The 25,234-nt window shown below is 41.4% G+C and overlaps 1 protein-coding gene across 4 annotated transcripts in view; it reads left to right on the top strand.

Moving 5' to 3' along the window:
• Positions 1 to 6,645: 6,645 nt before the first annotated feature.
• Positions 6,646 to 25,234, top strand: part of APLP2 (amyloid beta precursor like protein 2) — a 75,198-nt gene continuing 56,609 nt past the window's right edge. For 3 of the 4 annotated variants that reach the window (XM_012783330.2, XM_012783331.2, XM_012783333.2), the window contains exon 1: positions 6,647 to 6,883. In XM_012783330.2, coding sequence (XP_012638784.2) covers positions 6,788 to 6,883 — 96 coding nt within the window. In that variant the 5' untranslated portion in view covers positions 6,647 to 6,787. Of the gene's footprint in view, positions 6,884 to 25,234 lie in introns of all 4 variants that reach the window. The other variant, XM_012783332.3, reaches the window with a different exon arrangement.

Below are 25,234 nucleotides of genomic sequence, written 5' to 3' on the forward strand. Positions count from 1 at the left end.
TATTAGCAAATTATTTAATCTCTGTGAGCCTCAGTTTCCTCATCTATAAAATGGGAATAATGCACATCTTACAAATCTCAACTATCTTTCTTGCATTTTCAGTCTCTCCCCTTCATCCAGTGCCTTCTTATCAGTGACAACAACAAAAACAAAACTGTCCATCTGTACCCTACGAGAGCTACTCTCCCAGTTCATTTGTTCTTTCAACAGGAAACATATTGGAAGAGACTGTTGTATTTGTTAGCCCTCCTTCCTCTGAGCCACTTAAACTTTTACCTCCTATTAGTAGCTTTTACCCTTATCAAGAAATGACCAATGACCAAGTTCAATGATATCTAAGTCCAGTGGTCCTATCTTAGTTCTCACCCTATTTAGCCCTTTCTAGTTTTTGACTCTATGTTGTGATGGTAAGTATTGGTTGAATAGAAAAGTAGTATATCCTTCTGGGTTTTTTTCTGTCTTTCTTTTTGCAGTCCCCGCTGGCTATCTCATGAATTTAGCTAATAACCTTTGGGTAGATGATTCCCCAAACTCCAATTCTGATTCCAACGTCTCTCTGAGCTTTTCCCCCAAGTAACTCCTACACATCTCATGCTGGAGATTTTGCTGGCATTTCACATCTCCACCTTCCTCCCATCTCCATAATCTCATTTTCCCCATTTCTACCAATGGCATCATCATCACCATATTCTTTCAGGCACCACGTTTGGACACTTGAGGTTCTTTTCATTCCTTCTCCCTTCTCCTCCACTCTACTTCACTGACTCCCTGGGCCAGTGGCTGGCCAAGACCATAGTTTTACCTTTTGCACCTGTCTCCTTTCCAATCCCACCATATCTCTCTTAGTTCTGCCCATATTTACTCTTTCCCCAAGATCACAGTGGGTTCCTAGCTGTATCCTTGCCTCTAGGCTCTACTCTATTCCTCATGTAACTGTAACACTCATTTTTGCCTAACAGCCAACTTTAACTATGTTCTTGTCCAAAGATGTCTATGGCTCCTCAGTATCTTTTACGTAAACACACCAACCATCCTAGCTTAACGATGTATTCCAAGCCCTGTGTTCCAGTTAAGTGAAATACTGCTCACATGTTCTCTTGCATGCCTCGTACTTATCCTCACCCTATGCCTTTGCCGACGTTCCTTCCACGCTTCTTGTTCTCTCCTGACACTGCATGTTTATATCCTGTATATATTTCCAGGAAGTCTCAGATATCATCTCCTCTATGATCCTTGTTCAATGTCCTTACACAGATACAACCGACTTCTTCCTCTGCACTTCCTAAAAAACTTCAGTTATCCTGTTCAGCCATTTATGACTGTCCGCCTAGTACTATATTTATGCATATACAAGGTTTATCCCCTCTGTCAGATCATAAAGCTCATTTAGTTCTGTGTTCATTCAGCAATTACTTTCTGAATACCATATTAGTCTTGTTCTTGTTCATTTCTGTACCTCCACAATCTAGCATAGTGGTTGTGTGAACAAGAACAAGACATGGTTCCTCCCCTCCAGGGACTCATGATATAATTAAGGAAACAGTAAAGAAAATAAATGACTAATATTTGGTTTACAAACTGTATGGCAGAGGTGTGTACAAAATGCTTGGGGGAGCACAAAGGAGGTGCACCAAACTCAGTCTTGAAAAAGAGAGGGAAAATCAGAGAACTTGCATGAGCAGGTGATACTTGAACCAAGTCTTTAAATACTAAGTCTGCCGTAGATGAGGGAGGAAAGGCAATCTAGGTAGAAGGAAGGAGATATTTAAAGGCTACCAGTCACAGGCCAAGGCATATAACTGATTCATACTTATTTCCCATACCTCAATGGTTCCAACACCTGTATTAAACTAGGACCATTCAATTACAAAGTATTCACCACTTTGATTTGTAAGAAAAACAAGGGCAATGTAGTAAGTTGTCAAAAGGTTACATTTACCCAATTTGTAAATGTAAAATTTATGACTGTTCAGACTTTTTTTGTTGTTAAATGTTCTTTCTTTAAAGAATTGGTGGTAGTTGGGTGCAGTGGCTCATGCCTGTAATCCTAGCACTCTGGGAGGCCGAGGCAGGAGGATCGCTTAAGGACAGGACTTCAAGACCAGCCTGAGCAAGAGGAAGACCCCCCTCCATCTCTACCAAAAATAGAAAAAATTAGCTGGATGTGGTGGCACACACCTGTAGTCCCAGCTACTTGGGAGGCTGATGCAGGAGGATTCCTTGAGCCCAAGAGTTTGAGTTTGCAGTAAGCTATGATGACGCCACTGTACTCCAGCTGGGGCAGCAGAGTTAGACTCTGTCTCAAAAAAATAATTAAAGAAATGGTGGTGATAATACAGTCATGTTTTAATTTAATGCTTTTATTTAGAAAACTAAAAAAACCTGGTAATTTTATTTTATTTTGTTTTATTTATTTATTTATTTGAGACAGAGTCTCACTTTGTTGCTCAGGCTACAGTGAGTGCTGTAGTGTCAGCCTAGCTCACAGCAACCTCAATCTCTGGGCTCAAGCAATCCTAGAGTGAGTGCCGTGGCGTCAGCCTAGCTCATAGCAACCTCAAACTCCTGGGCTCAGGCAATCCTACTGCCTCAGCCTCCCAAGTAGCTGGGACTACAGGCATGCGTCACCATGCCCAGCTAATTTTTTCTATATATATTAGTTGGCCAATTAATTTCTTTCTATTTATAGTAGAGACGAGGTCTCGCTCTTGCTCAGGCTGGTTTTGAACTCCTGACCTCGAGCAATCCGCCCGCCTCGGCCTCCCAGAGTGCTAGGATTACAGGTGTGAGCCACCACGCCCGGCCAAAACTGGTAATTTAAATTACTGACTCCAACTAAATTTTTTTTTCCTGGACCGATATTCAAGAATTGAGCAACCACTGCTTTAAAGCAGTGGTTCTCATAAGTACTAGTGGATTAGAATTCCCTAGAGAGCTTTAAAAATATATACAAATTTCCTTGGGTCACCCTAGCCATAGAGATTTAGAATTTCTGAGGTTGGGGCTTAGGAATTTGCCTTTTTAAAATAAACTTAGTTGATTCTGAAAAGCATCCTGATTTAGGAGCATCTATCCTAGCCCAGGTCACTCCACCCTGAATAGATGTTGGATAAATAAACATCAAATGAATGAGAGGGTGCTGCTCATGTAAGTATACTTGTGGGAACAAAAACATTGCTTTTTTTCTTAACAAGCAAATGCACATATCTTAAGTGTACATGGGAGAGAATTATTTTAGGAGAAAGTCTGATTCTTAAGAAGGTAGGAAAAAACAGGAGGTTATTTTAGGAACCTTTACTTTTGTGTACAAAAGATAAAATAAAAACATAGTACTCTTAAACCTTGGTCACTGACATGAGTATATTTGGTATGAAAAATTATCGTTTGAGATTTGCAAGACTAGGTATGCTCCTGTCAGTGTTATTTATTTATTTATTTAGAGACAGGGTCTCGCTCTGTCACCCAGGCTGGACTACAGCGGCATGATAATAGCTCACTGTAACCTCAAACTCCTAGGCTCAAGCGATCCTCCTGCCTCAGCCTCACAAGTAGCTAGGACTATAGGTGCACATCACCACATCTGGCTAATTTTTAAATTGTTCATAGAAACGAGGGTCTCAATATACTGTCCAGGCTGTTCTTGAACTTCGGGGCTTAAGCAATCCTCCCACCTTAGCCTCCCAAAGTGCTGGGGTCACAGGTGTGAGCCACTGAGCCTAGTCTGTGTCATTTAATAAAAAGAAAGTAACATTTTAAAGTCTAAATATGATAGATGGGGAAAGTAACTCTTAGTAATGATCCTTGGATGACCTGAAAATGCAAATAAAGTTTTTTCAAGATCTAATTTTATTTATTTATTTATTTTGAGACAGAGTCTCACTTGTTGCCCAGGCTTAGTGAGTGCCGTGGCGTCAGCCTAGCTCACAGCAACCTCAAACTCCTGGGCTCAAGTAATCCTTCTGCCTCAGCCTCCCGAGTAGCTGGGACTACAGGCATGCGCCACCATGGCCGGCTAATTGTAGATATATTAGTTGGCCAATTAATTTCTTTCTATTTATAGTAGAGACAGGGTCTCACTCTTGCTCAGGCTGGTTTCAAACTCCTGACCTCGAGCAATCCGCCCGCCTGGGCCTCCCAGAGTGCTAGGATTACAGGCCTGAGCCACCACGCCGGGCCAAGATCTAATTTTAGATTGAAGACCCCCTAAACAATTTTCCTGTATTTCCTTGTCCCATCCCATGAGCTCTAATGAGCTCAGTCTTGAAAAGCATGAATATTCACACCACTGCTCTGAACTAAGATATTTCATTTGTTTTTCTCTGAGCATTTAGATTCATAGAAATTTACAGAGCCCTGAGTTCAAGTCCCTGGTTTTATAGGTGAGCAAATAGGTCCCAGGGGGCTACATGACTCACCTAGGGCCCATAACAGAACTGAGATTCTGCAGTTACTTGATATTATTTCCATATGCATTTTCATATCAACTTGCACTTGGTAATATGTTGCTTTACCCTCCTTCTGCTCCTTATATTTAAGTCTCTTCATGTTTTTCACTACTGCATGTTCGTTTTTCACTCAATCACAGAAATTGGTGAAGACAGGTTTTAATATTCACACTTGACAGAAAAGGAAAGTGATGTGGGAACTTGCTCATCATTACACAACTGTATCAGTCCGCTTGGGCTGCTGTAACAAAATACCGTATCCTGGGAGGCTTAAACAACAGGAATTTATTTCTCACAGTTCTGAAGGCTGGGACATTCAAGATCAAGGTGCTGATTTGGTCCCATGGTGATGGCTTTTTTCCTGATTCGCAGATGGCTGCCTTCTTGCTCTGTGTGTGTGTGTGTGTGTGTGTGTGTGAGAGAGAGAGAGAGAGAGAGAGAGAGAGAGAGAGAGAGAGAGAGAGAGAGAGAGAGAGAGAGAGGGAGAGAGAGAGAGAGATACAGAGACAGAGACAGAGAGAGACAGAGAGAGAGAATGAGAGCAGGACGCTCTCTGGTGTCTCTGCTGATAAGGGCGCTAATCCCATTTATGACCCCCCAACCCATGACCTCATCTAAACCTAATTACTTCCCAAACGCCTGGTTACAAATACCATCACATTGAGGGGTAGGGCTTCAGTGTATACATTTGGGGGGAGGGGCAAAATTCGGTCCATAGCAAGAGCTAATTTCATGCCAGTTCCAGAACAAGGACCAGCACCCAAGATAACTGAGTTAGCAGCACTGGGCACACATTTGTCGAGGCTTCCACTGTGAGGGGGCACTGCAACATGACACACTCAAGTCTAGTCAGTGGTGTAAGACAAGTATGGAAACAAGTTGGGGAGAGGGGAGCAAGTGCCATATTCAGAAACAGCCCTCTGAGCCCTCAGAAGTAGATGGCATTACATCCAATCAAGCAGAGGAATAGTTAAAATGTTTTCAACAGGCAGATGTCGGGGAGAGGGCACTGCAGGCACAGGAACAGTATTAGGAAGGGCTCTGAAATGGAAAGGTGCCTGTCGTCTTTGCGGAATGGGCAGAGCCGTTTAACCACAGGGAACTGGGCATGTGGTGGAGTTGTGCAGGATAAGGCTGGAAGATCCAACGTTTCTCGTCACTCTCCCTCTCTGTCCACTCTGTGTACACTGTCTCTTCCTTTCTCCTTCAGTCTCCTGCGGGTAGGGACCCTGTGCTCTACTTAGCCGAGCCTGCAGGACCGGCCCGGGTCCCGCGGCGGCAGTAAGTCACAGCCCACCGAGAGGAGACAAAGCCGCGGCGGTGGTGCGGCCGTCCGGTCGTGAAATGGGCAGCAGAACGCTCTCCGGTGAAGTGGAAATGCGCGGAGCAGCACGGGGCGGCACAGAGGCAGGTCTCTTGCTAGTGTTCCTGAACTGAAGAAAGAGACGAGATTCTTTGCTGAAACACAGGAGGAAGGGGGCCTGGGTTTCAGGTCCGCGTGGTCTCCGCGCCCCCGGTCTCCGCGGGAGGCAGCTACACCTGACGTGGGCGGCCGCTGGGGCGGCAGGGCGGCGACGAGGCCTGAGGACAGGAGGTCGACAGTGTGGAAACACTGCCGGGGTGGAGGCGAGGAGGGGGCGCAGCCGGCCGGGAGGAGCGGCGCGAGAGGGGCGCGCCCTGCGCAGGGGTCGGGCAGGAAGACGGCTGCCTCATTTCGTCCCTCCCCTGCCTCTGGGGACGGCTCTTGGCCGACCGTCCAGGGACTCTTCACAGTTCATCCTGTTTTTAATAAAACCATTTCCAGAACCAAAAAGAGGGCGGTACCCAAAGGAATCTGAAAAATACCCCGCAGGGGCGGGGGAGCGGGGCGTGGCCTTGTTAGGAGGCTGCAGGGTGACGGAGAGCGCAGCGCGGACTCGACCAGGCCGGGCCGGGGCCGGAGCAGGCCCCCGCCGCTGCCGAGCCGCCTTCCTCCGCACGCGCCCCACACGCCCCACGCACACCCCAGCGCCTCGCGGCTCCGGGGTCCAGAGTGGGGGCGGGGCCGCCCGCGGCCGGGGGCGGGGCGGGCGGGGGCGCGCGGCTGGGCTGGGCGGGAGGAGTGGGCTTTTCCATCCCCTGATTGGGCCTGGGCTGAACAGGAGGCGGTGTCTTGGGGAAGTTCTGCGGACAGGTACTGGACGCCGCAGAAGGAGGGCGTGGTTTTGTGAAGTCAGTTCCGGTTGGTGTAAAACCCCCGGGGCGGCGGCGAACGGGCTTCAGATGCTTCTGGGTCGCGGTGGGAAAAGCGATAATTCTGTGTGTGAGCTCGAGAACCGTGCGCTAGAGCGACCCGGGAAGGGATGGCGGCCACCGGGACCGCGGCCGCGGGCCGGCTCCTCGTTCTGCTGCTGGTCGGGCTCACGGCGCCCGTCGCGGCGCTGGCCGGCTATGTCGAGGTGGGGACCGGGCGAGCGCCGGAGCGCCGTCTGCTTCGCCGGCGGAGGGAGCGCGGCCTGAGGGCGGGCAGCGGGGTCCGCGGCGGGGCGGGCTGGGGGGCGCAACGCAGGGGGGGGTCCGGCGCTGCGGCGGGTCTGGCGCGCCCTCCCCCGCCCGCCCCCGCTTGGCGCAGTGCTTAGCGCTGGAGCTCGGGCTGCCTCCGCCGCCGCAGAGGCCAAATGAAAGGCGTCGGGGCTGCGGGGCGCGGGGGCTGCGGGCCGCCCCGCCGCCCCAGCTCCCATCCCGCCCGCGGCGCCGCCACATCCTCCGGGGACCCCGCGCCGCCCGGGCGCCCGCTGTCTCCCCCGGGACAACGCGAGCCTCTGCCGTGCGCCTCGCGGCCCCGCCTGGGTCCGCAGCTCCGTTCCCTTCGGGGGCGGCCCCGCGCGGACCCCGCACTCTCCTGCGGCGGCAGGGCCTCTGCTCCCGGGCTTCCCACCTGCGAGCGGCAGGCGCCGCCTTTGTTGGCCAGGTGGACTTGGCTGTGGGGATGCGGCTTCGCGGCTCCGGCCCTTGGCGAGTGGCGGCGACGCTGGCGAGCCCGGTGAGAGCGCTCCCGCGCCGGCTGCGGGGTGTCTGCTCCCTCTGCCGCCCGGGGGCCGGGGCCGCCGCTCTGGCATCGGGCCTTGGACGGGAATTTTTAAATATAGCTCTTTGCCTGAGTCTAATAAAATAGGGGAAACCCCTGTCTGGTGTTTGTGTTGCCCTTTTTGTGGGAGGTTTCAGCGAGTAGCGAAGGAACCCATGAATACCTAGTAATAACTCTTTTTTTTTTTTTTTGGTAAATTGTACTTTTTTGGTGTCAGAATTTCAGTAGTTCTGCCTGGAGGTAACCTTGTAGACATTTTTGTGCTGCGAGGTGGTCAGGTGGCCCGGCTGGCCGGGCAGTTGGCGGGAGTTCGGCCGCGGAAGCGGCTGGGTGGCCGGGGTCGGTGTGGATTCTGCAGTCGTGCCACCTTGGAGGAACCCTGCTGTCGCTGAGAAAGACGTGGAACTTTATTTTTACTTGGCTCCTCAAAATAGTGCCTGAACTGTTGGACTGGGACGTGTGTTTCTTGTGTGGTTTATTTCTTATCCCTCTTCGCTATTTTTCAAATCACGATTGGTTTCTGTGTGCTTAGCTAATTTCAGAGAGACCTGAAGACTGGATTTGATTAAATAGGCGTTAACTGAGAACTTTGCTAATAAAAACCTTAAGTTAGAGTGTGTTCACTTCTATAGAATGTTTATTTCTATTTCTAGTAAGAAAACAACTTCTGATGGAACGGCTTAAAACCTTGGTGTTCATCCTGCTTAAAGCCTTATGACTCTGTGAGTGGGAAAATGGAGTTAGGCTTTAAACAAAAATAGTTAATATTTATCTACACACTAAAAGATTTTATGTTAAGATTATTTATGCTCCACACAATAGTTTGGCTTACATTTGTGATCCCCAGTATGATGGCACGTGAAAACGGCTAGGTGAGTGGGGTGGAAAGAAGAAAGGATTTTGTATGGAAGATGGGACATCACTAGGGGATCAAGTGTCAGAAACCATTGTTCATATTTTCATCTCACTTCCCAGTGGTATGAGTAATTTCAGGCACTAGTGAATTCACAATAAAGGATTAGTCAGTTTTAAAGAATATAGTAACACTTGTGCAGAGGGAAAAAATGTCAGGACTTGTGGATTGATTTTGATTGCCATAACCTTGTTCAGTTGAAAAGATTAGCTAAACAGTAGGAATTAAACATTGGAAAAAATTGGTTTTATGGTGACTTCTGTTCTTGGGAATTGAATTAATATTTTTGCTCACACTTCCAAGATTATCTTTCAAGTGGCCTTTCCTTTTGTCAAGCTGGCAGTATTCATATCTATATAATTTGATTTTGTTTATTTGCTGTCAGGTAAAGGACTAAATCAAGATGTCTTTGGGAAGGCTGTTATTAAGATTAGCCAGAGGGATTCTGGCCAAATCCCTGATCAAGTTGCTTGGCACAGAATTATTGATTGGCAAATACTTAATGTTGCTTGGTGTTGACTGAATTAATCTCTTACACCTGTTTAAAAAGAACCCCATCCCCACCCCGTGCTCAGGGTCACTTCCTCTCTTAAATTCTGAGACAAGTTCTGTTGTGTGGGTGCTCCCATTTGGGAATCATAAGACCGTATTTGTGCTGAAACCCTGCACACTATACAGTGGATATTTAGGCTTCTGACAACCAGAACTTGAGTTCATTCTGTTACATTTGAATGTAAGAGGGTCATTTGATTGCCAGTTTTCAGGAAACTCAAAGGATGATGACTGAGGCAGAGGAGAGAAAGCTTTCTGTTGGTACTTCTAAGAGGTGGTATGGGATTGTCTCATTGTACCTTGGGATGATACCTTGGTAATGCTTCTGATAGGGGAATATCAGTCATTATTTTATCATGAGTATGTTTTAAAATCTTTTGATAAATGTGATAAACTAAATTTTATCTTTTGTAGAAAGAATTTGTTGTGTTATTAGCTAAAGCTGGGTTGTCCCATAGCCATTTAAAAACTGAATCAGCGATTGGAAAATTTTTAACTATTCGAAACAACTTGGTTGTGATTATCTACTTTTTTAACTGTACATTTATAAAATCTAAATGTAGATAAAATATTTTCTATGAAAATTTATCTTCTGAATTGAGATGTGCCATAAGTAAAATACACACCAGATTTTGAAGAATTAGTATGAAAAAAATTTTAAATCTTGATTTTTGTATTGATTACATTGAACATCAGTTCAATAATACTTCAGACATTGGGCTAAATAAAATACATTAAAATTCATTTTGCCTGTTTCTACAACACTAATGTGACTACTAGAAAACAATACTACATTTGTGGCTCACATTCTATTTCTGTTGGGCAGTGCTGATTTAAAGTCTTGCTTAAAGTTGGTCCTTGTTTTTTTATTGGCATAAATTTTCGATATGTTCCTATGTTTATCTCAATAAAGTCTTGCTTGAAGTTGGTCCAGCATGATCTTAAGTATTAGCATACTTTTGGATATGTTGATTTTCTTTTTTGTTACTTTTTTCAATTAAAATTGTTTTACTTAGAAATAACTTCAAGCTTATAAAAATGCAAAAATTGTACAAACAACTCTCATACTCTTTACCTGATTCACCAATGGTTAACGTTTCCCCTACTCAGCATTTGCTTTATCATTCATTCTATTATCATTATTGTGTTTTTTTGCTGAACTATCTGAGAATAAGTTGCATACATCATCTCCTTTATCCCTGAGAATTTAAGTCTGTATTTTCTAAGAGCCAAGGACATTGTCTTACATAACCTTAGTGTGGTTATCAACCTAAGGAAATTTAACATTGATACTATACTTGGTTCAAATCTACTGTTTATATTCCAGTTTTCAGTTGACCCAATAATTGTGTTCTTTATAGCATTTGGAAACCAAGTTATTTTTAAAGCTAAAGAGCTTTTGAATTCTTGACAGTAATGTGTGAAAGGTTATATTTTCCAAATACAAAAATCAGATTTTTAACTTATTGTTTTGTCTTTGGAAAATCAAACATAACCTTTCAAGATTCTTAGATTGTATTATTCACCCATACCAAGTTCTCAGGCTTTTGGATTTTCTTTTTTTTCTTTTCTTTTATTTTTTTGAGACAGAGTCTCACCTTGTTGCCCAGGCTAGTGAGTGCCGTGGCGTCAGCCTAGTTCACAGCAACCTCAAACTCCTGGGCTCAAGCAATCCCTCTGCCTCAGCCTCCCAAGTACCTGGGACTACAGGCATGAACCACCATGCCCGGCTGATTTTTTCTATATATGTTAATTGGCCAGTTAATTTCTTTCTATTTATAGTAGAGAGGGGGGCGGGGGTCTCGTCTAGCTCTTGCTCAGGCTGGTTTCGAACTCCTGACCTCGAGGAATCCACCTGCCTCAGCCTCCCAGAGTGCTAGGATTACAGGTGTGAGCCACCGTGCCCGGCCTGGATTTTCTTTTTAAATAACAGAAGAAAATTTATATAGGTAGTACACATTTGTTGTAAAAAATTTAAAATTACAGGTAATAAGAAATGAAAACCTGAAATCATATCATCCAGGGAAACCTCACTGTAAAACGTTGTGGTTGTATATACTTCTAGATATATCATGTACAAACATTTTATTAAAATGGCAAATATCACATATTGAAGCTAATACCTAATAATCATTATTTGAATTGTCTTAAAACAACCAACTGAAAGAAAATAATGTTTTGTGTGTGACAAAAAGTAGAGGTAAATCTTTTACAGTAATTGTATTTGCTATGGAGGGGCCAGTGAGAGAGAATTCTAAATTGCCATAATTCAATTTTCATGGGTTGTTTTTTAGTGAGATAAACTAGATTACCTTGAAGCTTAATTAAATTTAGTATATTGTACCTTGATTTATGGCTTAAGATAGAAAGTGGACCGCGTAGGCACATTCAGATAGAAATGGGTTCCAATCCTTTGTGTCAATTACAAATAATTACTTTTGCTAGGGGAATTTTTCTTATATAAACATCATGAAACTTTTTTTTAATGAAGTCTTTTTATTTTATTTTTTTTGAGACAGAGTCTTGCTTTGTTGCCTAGGCTAGAGTGAGTGCCATGGCATCAGCCTAGCTCACAGCAACCTCAAACTCCTGGGCTCAAGCAATCCTACTGCCTCAGCCTCCCGAGTAGCTGGGACTACAGGCATGCGACACCATGCCCGGCTAATTTTTTCTATATAGATTAGTTGGCCAATTAATTTCTTTCTATTTATAGTAGAGATGGGGGTCTCACTCTTGCTCAGGCTGGTTTCAAACTCCTGACCTTGAGCAATCCGCCCGCCTTGGCCTCCCAGAGAGCTAGGATCACAGGCGTGAGCCACCACGCCGGGCCTAATGAAGTCTTTTTAAATATAACTATAATCTATTTCTAAAAGATGAAGATTGAAAAACTAGTTGACTTTTGGTTATTCATCCTACTAGCATTTATTAATCCACATGGTTCTGTGTTAGGTGCTAAGCAGTGCAGTAGTAAAAACAAATGTGGATAGTGCTATTTACTCTGCAAAATGCACTTGCCTGTGATTTCTAGACCCCACCCCACAGAGATTCTCATTGAGTACATCTGGGATGCTCAGTTTCAAAAGCTCCCCAGGTGATTTTAATGGATAAGGAGAGAAAAACAAAACAAACTCGTTTGGGTGCATTATCTACATAAGTCCCTACCAGTCTTATCCCCATCTAAAAAGGGAGCCAGTAGAGGCCAAAGGTTGAACATCACACTGCTTGGCCAGAATATGTATCGGTCCATCCCATTGTAAGTTTACTGCTCTTCCTCTCTGTTAGGGTGCTTCATAATGTTTCCCTTCTGGTTGCAGATTTATTTGTACTCATGTCTACCTATCTTTCCCACTACCAAAAACCTGATGTGAATATTTTCCTTAAAAGGAACTAATTTCATATAAGTTGCAATATATAATGAACCAGTGACTCTTTGAAGTATATAATTACAGGAGACTTTGGCTTTTTATATTTTTTCATTGATTTTTTACAAAATGTTTATGCCTCTTTATATTACATGCAAGTTCTCTTTTTTAGTAGTGATCTCGTGTCATCTTTGTATTCTAACAGAAAATTCTAAGAAAAGAAATTATGACTATCTCTGGGGAGTACTATTAAGATCAGGGTATGGGATTATTTGGAAGAGAAAGGACCACCAGCACCAGATTTTACATCACTGGCCAGTGGCCAGTACCACTGGGATATGGGTGTGGTCCAGAAAAAAAATTACTCAGTATTTAAAGTGGGGCACCTGTAAGGTTGGTTAATTGAGCTGCTCACCACACTTCTAAGGCTGACTTCCCTAGTTGTTGCAGAATGGCTACTGTAGTTCCAGAGGACATGCTCTGATTGGATAATGTCCAGAGGATGGAGAGAGGGTATCTTCTTGCGTATCGTCTTTTAAGAATGAAGAAACCTTTATCAAAGACCTCTAAAGTGTCACTGGACAAAATTATGTCAGATGCTTCTAGCCTAAACAAGCCTGGGGGGCGGTGGGGAGGGAATGGTGCCGTTTCAATGGGCTTAGACTTCTCAGGACCTGCCTTCTGCAGCGTGTGGACAAGAGGAGGCAGGTACAGCCTAGAATTAAGCAGGGCACACTTGAAAAACTTGTGGATGTTAGTGATTACAATCCAGTGTCTGCTACAAAGGCATTCCCCATTTGGGAAGTTATGTAGGTGGGATGGCTAGAAGAGAAAGAAGTAATTTCTTTCTTTTTTTTTTGAGACAGAGTCTCACTCTGTTGGCCAGGCTAGAGTGAGTGCCTTGGCGTCAGCCTAGCTCACAGCAATCTCAAACTCCTGGGCTCAAGCAATCCTTCTGCCTCAGCCTCCTGAGTAGCTGGGACTACAGGCACGCGCCATCTAATTTTTTCTATATATATTAGTTGGCCAATTAATTTCTATTTATAGTAGAGACAGGGTCTCGCTCTTGCTCAGGCTGGTTTCGAACTCCTGACCCTGAGCAATCCGCCCACCTCAGCCTCCCAGAGTGAGTGCTAGGATTATAGGCATGAGCCACCGCGCCTGGCCAAGAAGTAATTTCTTCTTACTTGAATTACCTGTGGGTTGGCTGGTCGTGGTGGCTCACGCCTGTAATCCTAGCACTCTGGGAGGCTGAGGCAGGCCGATCACTCACGGTCAGGAGTTCCAGACCAGCTTGAGCAAGAGCGAGACCCTATAAATAGAAAGAAATTAATTGGCCAACTAATATATAGAGAAAATTAGCCGGGCATGGTGGCGCATACCTGTAGTCTCAGCTACTCGGGAGGGTGAGGCAGAAGGATTGCTTGAGCCCAGGAATTTGAGGTTGCTGTGGCACTCTAGTCTGGACAACAGAGTAAGACTCTGTCTCAAAAAAAAAAAAAAAAAAAAGAATTACCTGTGGGTTAAAAGTTACCTGGCAAAGTTGAGACAGCAGAGCAGTCTCTCATAGTTGGTTATACTGTGGCATCTCATTTTGAGGGGATAGTGCCATCCAGAACAGAACGCCTGAAATATTGAAGAATATGAAAAATTTAACATGAATCATGTATGAACTACAAGGGAGATAGTTTGTCTGTTAGGAACTTTTGTTTTGCCTTTTACATTTGGAGCTATAATTTACCTGGATTTTTGTGTAGGTGTGAAGTAGGGGTCTCTTTTCCTTCCTTTTTTTTTCCATATGGGTATCTAACCTGCACCATCTATTGTCAAGGTTGTCCTCCTGCTCTACTCTGCCACTTTTGTTATATTAATAGGTAAGTATCTTTATATGTGTGAATCTGTTTCTGGGTTCTCTCTTTTATTCCATTGATCTCTGTCTATCCTTGTACTAAGTCCACATTGTTATAATTACTGTATAATAAGGTTTTATAACTACTAGATCAAGACCTTCTACCTTATTTGTCTTCAGTAGTGTCTTGGCTATTTCTTAACCCTTTTCTTTCCATGTAAATTTGCCACATTTTACCAAAAACAAATACATGTTGAAATTTTTTTTTTTTTTTTTTTTTTTTTTTTTTTTGAGACAGAGTCTCGCTTTGTTGTCCAGGCTAGAGTGAGTGCCGTGGCGTCAGCCTAGCTCACAGCAACCTCAAACTCCTGGGCTCAAGCAATCCTTCTGCCTCAGCCTCCCGAGTAGCTGGGACTACAGGCATGTGCCACCATGCCCGGCTAATTTTTTATATATATATATCAGTTGGCCAATTAATTTCTTTCTATTTTATAGTAGAGACGGGGTCTCGCTCTTGCTCAGGCTGGTTTTGAACTCCTGACCTTGAGCAATCCGCCCGCCTCGGCCTCCCAAGAGCTAGGATTACAGGCGTGAGCCACAGCGCCCGGCCTCATGTTGAAATTTTGATTGAGATTGCATTGAGTCTGTAGTTCAATTGGGAAAAATTGATGTTTTTCTAATGTTGAGTTTTCCAATCCAGGAACATGGTATATACCTTTATTTAGGTCTTGTTTAATTACCTTCAGTGTTTTATAGCTTTCTGCATAGAGATTGTGTGTTAAATATATCTTTTGTTATGTTTATTTAGAGGTATTTGATCTTTTTTATGCTATTGTAAATGGTTTGTGTAGTTGTAGAAATACAGTTGATATTTTCACATTGATCTTGTACCCAGTAACCTTGCTAAGTCTGTATACTAATGCTAATACTTTATCTGTAACTTTGAATTTTTCTGAATATATTTTGTGAATTGTGACAGCTTTATTTTTTCCTTTCAATCTTTGTAGCTTTTATTTCTTTTTCTTGCTTTACTGCACTGGCTAGAACTCTGATAAAATGTTAAATAGAAGTGGAAATAGCTGGTATTTTTGTATATCTCCTCTCAGAGAGAAACTATTTGCCATTTATATGATACTTCTATTTTTTTTGGCAAGTATCAGACCTTCTGTCAGATAAAGAAGAGATTTTCTGTTCTATGTTTGCCAAGGATTCTTGTCATGAATGAATGTTGCATTTTTTTTCAGACACCGTTTTTCCCCCGAACTAAGGTGATCGTATGGTTTTTTCTTTAATTTTCATAATATGCTATATAAGAAACTTTGTATTCCTGAAATGAACCAAAGTTGTTTGGTTGGTTTGTTTATTTTCTGAATTTGGTTTGATAAAATTTTGTTTAGGAGTTTTGCCTCTGTGCTCAAAAGTAGGTTTGATCTATAGTTTTTCCATTTTTATAATGTACTTGTTAGGTTTTGATTTCAAACTTGCTGGCCTTGTAAAAGTTTTGGGGGAGGGAACATTGCCTTTTTTCTATTTTGTGGAATATTTTAAGATTGGCATTATCTTCTTCTTAAAGGTTTAGGGAAAAATTTACTAGTGAATCCATTTGAAATTTTCTTTAGTAAGGTTTCTAATTATGGATTCAATTAATTACTAATTGAGGGATTATTCAGATCTTTTTGCCAGTTTTGGTAGATTAAGTTTCTCTGGTAGTTTATTTTATTTGAGTTTTTAAATTTGATATTGTTTGGTTGATTAAAGTTGTTAATAATATATTCTTTTAGTCTTTGTAATATCAGTTGAATCTGCAGTCATGCCCCCCCCATCTTTTGTTCTTTTTTATTCAGTCTTGCTAGGTGTTTTTTCAAATAATCAACTTTGAACTTTGTTGACCCTCTCTGTTGTATGTTTATTTTCAACTGTATTAATATTTTCTGCACATTATTATTGCCTTCTTTCTAATTTAATTCCATGGAGTGTAATTTGGTCTTTCTTGAACCATTTGAGATGGTTGCCTACCTAACAGTTTTTTTTTTTTTTTTTTTTTTGAGACAGAGTCTCACTTTGTTGCCCAGGCTAGAGTGAGTGTTGTGGCGTCAGCCTAGCTCACAGCAACATCAAACTCCTGGGCTCAAGCAATCCTCCTGCCTCAGCCTCCCGAGTAGCTGGGACTACAGGCATGCGCCACCATGCCTGGCTAATTTTTTTTTTATGTATATTAGTTGGCCAATTAATTTCTTTCTATTTATAGTAGAGGTGGGGGTCTCGCTCTTGCTCAGGTTGGTTTCGAACTTCTGAGCTCAAACGATCCGCCCGCCTCAGCCTCCCAGAGAGCTGAGCTAGGATTACAGGCGTGAGCCACCGTGCCAGCTCCTAACAGTTTTTTTTAGCCTTTCTTTTTCTTATTTTATTTTATTTGTTTTGAGACAGAGTCTCGCTCTGTCATCCTGGCTAGAGTGGAGTGGCATGATCATAGCTCACTGCAACCTGGAACTCCTGGGCTCAAGCAATCCTGCCTCAGCCTCCTGATTAGCTAGGACTACAGATGCATGCCACCACACCTTGTTAATTTTTTCTATTTTTAGTAGAGATTGAGTCTTGCTCTTGCTCAGCTCTTGCTCAGGCTGGTCTCCAATGCCTGATCTCAAGCAATCCTCCCACCTCGGCCTCACAGAGTGCTAGGATTACAGGCATGAGCCATGGCTCCCGGCCTCTTCTTTTCTAATATATTCATGTAAAGCTATAAATTTTTCTCTAAACAGACCTTTAGTGTGAGTTGATAAGTTTTGATATGTATGTATTTTCATTATCATTCAGTAAAAAATTGTTTTTTCATTGGGATTTTTTTTTTTTTTTTTTTTTTTTTTTTTTTTTTTTAGACAGAGTCTCGCTTTGTTGCCTTGGCTAGAGTGAGTGCCGTGGCGTCAGCCTAGCTCACAGCAACCTCAAACTCCTGGGCTCAAACAATCCTTCTGCCTCAGCCTCCCAAGTAGCTGGGACTACAGGCATGCGCCACCATGCCCGGCTAATTTTTTCTATGTATATTAGTTGGCCAATTAATTTCTTTCTATTTATAGTAGAGATGGGGTCTTGCTCTTGCTCAGGCTGGTTTTGAACTCCTGACCTCGAGCAATCCGCCCGCCTGGGCCTCCCAGAGAGCTAGGATTACAGGCGTGAGCTACCGCGCCTGGCCTCATTGGGATTTTTTTGACCCATAGATTACTTAGAAGTGTATTTCTTAATTTTCCAGTAGATTATTGATAATATTCAATACTAACTATTGACAGTATTCAATATCAGGAATGGACATGTGAAGATTTTCTGGTTGTCTTTTTGTTATTTATTTCAAGCTTAATTGCATTGTGGTTAGAGAATTATTCTGTAGGATTTCAGCCTTTTGAAACTTATTTGAGACATGCTTTATGGCCCAGTTTAGGGTAAAATTTTCATTGTGTGCATGAAGGGAATGTGTATTCCGCAATTGTTGCTTCTGGTGTTTTCTATATATTATATATATTCTGATCATGTTGTTCAGCTCTTTATCTTTAATAGTTTTTAAATCTCCTTTTTCTGTTACTGAGAAAGTTATGTTTAAAATCTCCCACTGTGGAAAGCAATATGGAGATATACCTTAAAGTGATACAAGTAGATCTACCATTTGATCCAGCAATTCCACTACTGGGCATCTACCCAAAAGATCAAAAGTCACTTTATGAAAAAGACACCTGCGCTCAAATGTTTATAGCAGCACAATTCACAATTGCAAAGTTGTGGAAACAACCCAAGTGCCCATCAATACATGAGTGGATTAATAAAATGTAGTATATGTATACTATGGAGTACTTATTCAGCTTTAAGAAAAAATGGTGATATAGCACCTCTTGTATTTGCCTGGATAGAGCTGGAACCCAATCTACTAAGTGAAGTATCTCAAGAATGGAAAAACAAACACCACATGTACTCACCAGCAAATTGGTATTAACAGATCAACACCTAAGTGGACATATAGGAATAACATTTATCAGGTGTGGGCAGGTGGGAGGGGGAAGGAGGGGATGGGTATATACAAACATAGTGAGATGTGTAACATTTGGGGGATGGTCGTGCTTGAAGCTCTGACTCGAGGGGGAGGGGGGCATGGGCAATATACATAACTTTAACATTTGTACCCCCATAATATGCTGAAATAATAAATAAACAAACAAACAAATAAATAAATAAAATCTGTCACTGTGATTTTAGGTAAGTTTTTTTCTCTTTGGCGTTTTGACAGTTTTTGTTTTATTTTGAGACTCAGTTGTCAGGTGTTTACAAATTTAGATTTGTTACCTTTTTCTGAAGAGGTGAGCCTCTCAGTTATAGTTTGCTTCTTTCTCTCCAGTAATGTTTCTGCCTTTGTCAATACTTTGTCTAATATTTCCATTCTTTTGTTTTGTTTTGTTTTATGTTATTTTATATTTTGAGACAGACTCTCACTTTGTTGCCCAGGCTAGAGTGAGTGCCGTGGCATCAGCCTAGCTCAGAGCAACCTCAAACTCCTGGGCTCAAACAATCCTGCCTCAGCCTCCTGAGTAGCTGGGACTACAGGGATGCACCACCATGCTCGGCTAATTTATATATATATATATATTTATTGGCCAACTTCTTTCTATTTATAGTAGAGAAGGGGTCTCGCTCTTGCTAAGGCTGGTTTCAAACTCCTGACCTTGAGCAATCCACCGCCTCGGCCTCCCAGAGTGCTAGGATTACAGGGGTGAGCCACCACGCCCAGCCCATTCTTATATTTTAGATGTTTTTTTTTTTTTTAACTTACTAGACAGTCTTTGTCTTTTAATTAGAATACTTAGTCCATTTATGTTTAATGTGGCTAATACATATACTTGAGCTTTCATCTACCTTCTTATTTGGTGCTTTTTGTTATAACAAGTTTCATTTTCTCCTTCTTTGGAATTGGTTATTATTCTACTTTGCTTTCTTATTACCTTGGGACATATTTGTATAATTAACTTAACAAAATACGAGGCTTATAATTTGGGAAAAAGAGAGCTTTATTTCTCATAAAGTTTTAGCCTGTGGTGGCCTTTGCAGCAGGCTGGGAAACAAGGTTCCCAGCCACCAGCCAGGGGCAGATGCTTCAAGGGACAAAGGGAACAGGATTTTATACTGAGCAGGGTAGCTAAATATACATATTTAACAAGTTATAGGAGGAGTCATGAATATTTATGAAAAGATGAAACATGCACATGTGCAGTTGTGCTTTATGTGTCCCATCTCATCATGACTGGGAACTCAGTTTTAAGGTTTCTTTGGGGTCCCTTTGGCCAGGATGGTTCAGTCAGTGGAGGGCTTAGGATTTTGTTTTTAAGTTCACGTAGTCTTTTATAATCCCATTTAGTGGCTATTTTAGAAGTTTCAATATCATTCACTTATCAATGCCATCTACTGATTGGTACTTTTATGTTCTTCCTGAACAATACAAGGACCTTAGAACACCTCAACTCTCTTTAAGTCCCTTCTCAACTTTTATGCCATTTTTGTCATTCTATGTGAATTTCATTTTAAACCCCACAAGACATACAAACCATGTTTTATACAGTCACATGAATTTAGATCAGTGATTATCAACTCTGGAGGCACACTAGTATCGTCTGGGGAACTTTTCCAAAGCAGATGCCTGGGTCCCAGTTTAGACAGATTACATCAGGATCTCTCTTGAGAGGAGGGTTAGCTATTAGTATTTCTTTTTTTTTTTTTTTTTTTTTGAGACAGAGTCTCGCTTTGTTGCCCAGGCTAGAGTGAGTGCCGTGGCATCAGCCTAGCTCACAGCAACCTCAAACTCCTGGGCTCAAGTGATCTTCCTGCCTCAGCCTCCCAAGTAGCTGGGACTACAGGCATGTGTCACCATGCCCGGCTAATTTTTTCTATATAGATTAGTTGACCAATTAATTTCTTTCTATTTATAGTAGAGACCAGGGTCTCACTATTGCTCAGGCTGGTTTTGAACTCCTGACCTCGAGCAATCCGCCCGCCTCGGCCTCCCAGAGGGCTAGGATTACAGGCGTGAGCCACCACGCTTGGCCTATTAGTATTTCTTAAAAGCTCCTCAGGTAATTCAAATTTGCAGTGAGATTGAGAGCCTCTGATTTAGTTTTACAGATTTATTCATTCTCTTTGTTCTTCATGCCTTTTGAATCTCTGACCACCTTTCTGGGATGAATTTTCATCTTAAACATTCTTTAAAAAATTCTTTTTAAATTTGGGGGTACAGGTTGAATTTTGGGGGTGCATGTATATATAGAGTATAGCAGTAAAGTCTGGGCTTTCAGTGCACTCACCACCCAAATAGTAACATTTTCTTAAGGATAGGTCAACTGGTGACATATTCTTTCACAAAGTATCTGTTTTACTGTTTTTCTTGCAAGATATTAATAGGTTCATTGGAAATAGAATTTCTTTTATCATTTTAAAGATCTCATTCCATTCCTGATATTGAATATTGTCAGTATTTAGTATTGAATGTTATCAGTAATTTATTGGAGTTATAATTGTTGCTATAATTGTCAGTATAATTGTTGCTCCTTTGAAGGTATTGTGTGCATTTTCTCTGACTAGTTTTAAGATTTTCTCATTCAATCTAGTTTTTAGTAATTTTGCTATTATGTACCTAGGTGAATTTTTAAAAAATATATTCTGCTGGTAGAGCTCCTTGAATCTGTGGTTTTATGTCTTTCATTGGTTTTAGAAAATTCTCAGCCACTATCTTTGTAGATATTTAAGTATGTATTTAAATATTACTTCTGCCTAATTCCCTCCTTCCCTCCCTCCCTCGTACTCCAAAAGCAGACATTGTCACTGTATCCTCTATGTCTCCTTACCTTATTTGATAATTTCTTCAGCTTATATTCCATCTGTAAACTCCATCCATGGAGCTATTAATTTCAATATTATAATATTCAGCTTTATGATTTAAAATTGGTTCTTTTCATTCTTTCTGTGATATAATAGATGACACCTGAAATCCTGAATCTTGTCTTTTGTGCCTTTGAACATGATAAGACTAGTTTAAAAATCTGTATCTGCTCCATTATCTGGGGTCCCCGTAGATTTTTTCCTATTGTGTTTCAGTTGTTTTTTATTCATGTTATTTTATCTTCTTGTTTGTCAAATTATTTTTGATCATGTGCCAGACATTTTATTTATACAGATATTTATAGATTAATTTGAGATCTACGATAATGTTATGCTCCAGAGAACGCTTTGCATTTGTTTCTGCCTGGAGCTTAAGGACATTAGCAGTCAAGGATCTCATTTTGTTTTCCTGGACTGAGATGATTGGAAGCTGAGGTGCAGTCTTTGTGGAGTCTTGTCAATTTATGGTTTACTCTTCTACCATGTTTCCCTGAAAAGAAGACCTACCCATAAAATAAGCCCTAGCAGGATTTCTGAGCATTTGTGCAATAGAAGCCCTACCCTGAAAATAAGACCTACTGATGGGCATGGCTACGCAGCACATCTGCACAACCCATGCATTTTGTTGGGGAGTGGTAAAGAAGACCAGCAGCCCCTCTCATCTGCTCCATGAGAGCTCTATTGCTTGACATGAGAGATTGGGGCCAATGGTTCTAAAGGAAATAGAGTCCCAAGAAATTCAGCATGGAATTCGGGGTTTGGAGAGTTATGATGATGTTTCAGAAGAAGATGACTTAACTATATTTGAATAAATGTAGATTGTACTGTACTTAAAAAAAATAACACATCCCCTGAAAATAAGCCCTAGGGTGTCTTCTTGAGGAAAAATAAATATAAGACCCTGTCTTATTTTCGGGGAAACACTGTAGGTTCGGTCTGCTTTGGGATATCAACTGCAAACCGTTATGGTCTCCAAGTCATCATGAAAAATTTAGAAAACATAGGTGAGCAAAAAAAATAAGCCACAATTTACCATTTAGATAAAAAATTATTCTGTTTTTCCAGTTTTGTTTTCTGTACATCTTTATTTACTTCTCAAAGAGTAATTTCCCCTTATGTGTTTATAAATATTATAAATATTTTTCTTCCATTTAGCTTATTGAATAACTTTCCAGGCCATTAAATGTTTTACAACATCGTTTTTAATGGAGTCACCCTTCATGATTTGGGGCTTTTTAACTCCCTGCAATTTTAAATGTGCAACATCTGCCCCTCTGAATAGGCATTCATACCTTGAATTTGGATTTGGGTACTTAAGGAGTTGCATAAACAGTTTGAGTTACTGCATAGGGATGTTGATTACTAGGCAGTAGTTGGCTATTTACAGCAGTATTGGAACTGTTATTTGAATATTTTACTGCTGTCCGGCCTCATTTTATAAGAATGAGTAGGAAAAAAATGGAAAAGTGCTTATTTTATTGATAAGCACATGGTGATGGAGTTGGTGCTTATTTGGTGCTTTTCTAGGTAGAGATTTTTTAATTTAGGTGAAATACTCTGGGCTTAATTATTTAGGAAAGATTAGGGATTGTCTAGAAAATGCTGGAAATAAATTTCAAGGATCTTTTTTCCTAAAACACACTGGAAATAATTGAGGTCTGATAAATTATTTGCTTGCTGGTAGCAGAACTCCCAAATAAAATGCATGTCTTTGTAACTTGCCCATGTCTTCAGAAATACATAATATGTGAAAGTATGGGAATACCTATTCTATAATTTAACTGATTCCTTTATAATTGGACATGTATGTTTCTAATTTTTCTCTAGTGTAAACAGCATGCTGTGGATATCTTTTAAAAAAGAAATCCCTGTATCCCAAACTGACACTTAAAAGAACCTCTAGTTATAACTTGTTCAAAAGTTGAAAATTTTCTATGGTGATTGGTGCGTTTGAGGCTCTTATCGTTATCATTATTAGCGAACATTTATTAGATTGCTGTATGCCGGGCGCTGTGACGTGACTACTATATAACCCCATGTATATAGTAGTTCCTAGGATGATAAAGGCAAGAAATTTTATGTTGGAAAAATGGTAGTCTACCATTTTCCAGTATTTTTGTAAAGATTTTAGCAATCTAGCTTATCTATTTTATTACTGATTTATAGGGTTTTCTTCTAGATATTTTACATGATGTCATCCATAATATATAAAAATTCTGTAAATTATACAACTCAAAATCCATGGATCTTTTTGTGTGGTAAAATATACATAACATAAAAAACATTTTTTTAAAGGTACTCAAATGTCAATTTTATTGCTTATGCACACATTTATTTGCTACTATGAAGTAAAAATACAGCACAAAATTTCCTTTCATTGCAATTCAGAAAATCAATTAAGCTCTAGCCAAACTACCCAATGTTTCCTTCACATTCTTCTCCCACAAGTCACTTTGCTGCAAATTCTTGATGTTGAGTTTTATCACGCTGACTTGAGGTTACTAAAACACATGGGAATACTTCAGAACTATTGGGGATTCTTTGGGTGAAATCAAAAAGTAGAGCTAAAGTATACTGAAATTATTCAAATACATTCAAACTATACAAATCCCTTATAAATTACTAGTATCAAGGTAATAGGGAAAAGATACAAGAAAAAGATATCGGAACTCATCATAGATTATCAAAATTATTGCTATACAGTCTTATCCTAACAAAGTAGCTTTCTCAACTTGCTTCATAAAATTACCAGCAAAAAAAGAAAAGCATAAGAATAAGGTTCATGGCAAAATGGGCAGGATGTCATAATTCCCTATTCTAGCATTTTCTGGAGGATCCCATTTGTGATGCATGCAGAAATCACACCTACATTTGAATGGTTCACTTCTGATTCACTCTGAGTTTCTTTTAAGTCCAGTGTCTGCTAGCTGTCTTTCAGGCGGAGCAAATCTGTTGATTAAAACATATTGCAGTCTTGCCAGCCTGTCTGTCCGCTCAGATAACAGCGTCCTCGCTCCTCTTCTGTAAGGCATGCTAACGCCACCTCTCATAACCTCGGAGATTCTTTCTTTTCTAGCCTGTCGTTGGAGTTGGGGTTGGGTTTGGGGTAAATCCTCTGGTGTAGGGGAACGGATATTGGTGCCAGCGCTGATAGTCAATTGACTAAGGTTCCTTATTAAAGTTTCAGAGAAGTTAAGAGGAGACTCTGAATTGTCTTGAGAATTTTCTCCAGTGAGCATGTGTAAAGACTCTGGCTGGGGTCAAGGTTGAGTCGGGCGTTTCTGAGGGGTCCATCGCAGTCTAGTCACAGTGGTAAGCTCCTCCTGGATCTTTGGGTCCCAGCAGAATGACAGGGACACCTGGAAGGAACCCTGTAGCTCAGAAAGAGCCTGAAAACCTGAACTCCAACAAACTGTACTGGAAGAACTGATTGCATAACATAAAATTTATTTAACCATTAAACGTTTTTTATCGTGATAAGAACACTTTAACACAAGATCTAACCTCTTAAATTTTTTTTTTTTTTTTGAGACAGAGTCTCCCTTTGTTGTCCAGGCTAGAGTGAGTGCCGTGGCGTCAGCCTAGCTCACAGCAACCTCAAACTCCTGGGCTCGAGCGATCCTTCTGCCTCAGCCTCCCGAGTAGCTGGGACTACAGGCATGCGCCACCATGCCCGGCTAATTTTTTATATATATATCAATTGGCCAATTAATTTCTTTCTATTTATAGTAGAGACGGGGTCTCGCTCTTGCTCAGGCTGGTTTTGAACTCCTGACCTTGAGCAATCCGCCCGCCTCGGCCTCCCAAGAGCTAGGATTACAGGCGTGAGCCACAGCGCCCGGCCTACCTCTTAAATTTTTAAATGTACAATACAGTATTTTAACTATAGGTACAGTGTTACCTAGCAGCTCTCTAGAACATATGCATCTTGCATAAGTGAAACTTTATACCTCTTGAACAGCAACTCTCCATTTCTTTCTTCTCCCTCCAGCCCCTGTCAACCACAATTCTCTCTTTCTGTGAATTTGAATATTTTAGATACCCTGTATAAGTGGACTTATGCAGTATTTGTCCTTTTGTGACTGGTTTATTTCACTTAGCATAATGTCCTCCATGTTCATCCATGCTGTCGTCTATGGC

Source organism: Microcebus murinus, chromosome 4 (genome assembly GCF_040939455.1).
Source record: "Microcebus murinus isolate Inina chromosome 4, M.murinus_Inina_mat1.0, whole genome shotgun sequence".
Classification (NCBI taxonomy): Eukaryota; Metazoa; Chordata; class Mammalia; order Primates; family Cheirogaleidae; genus Microcebus; species Microcebus murinus.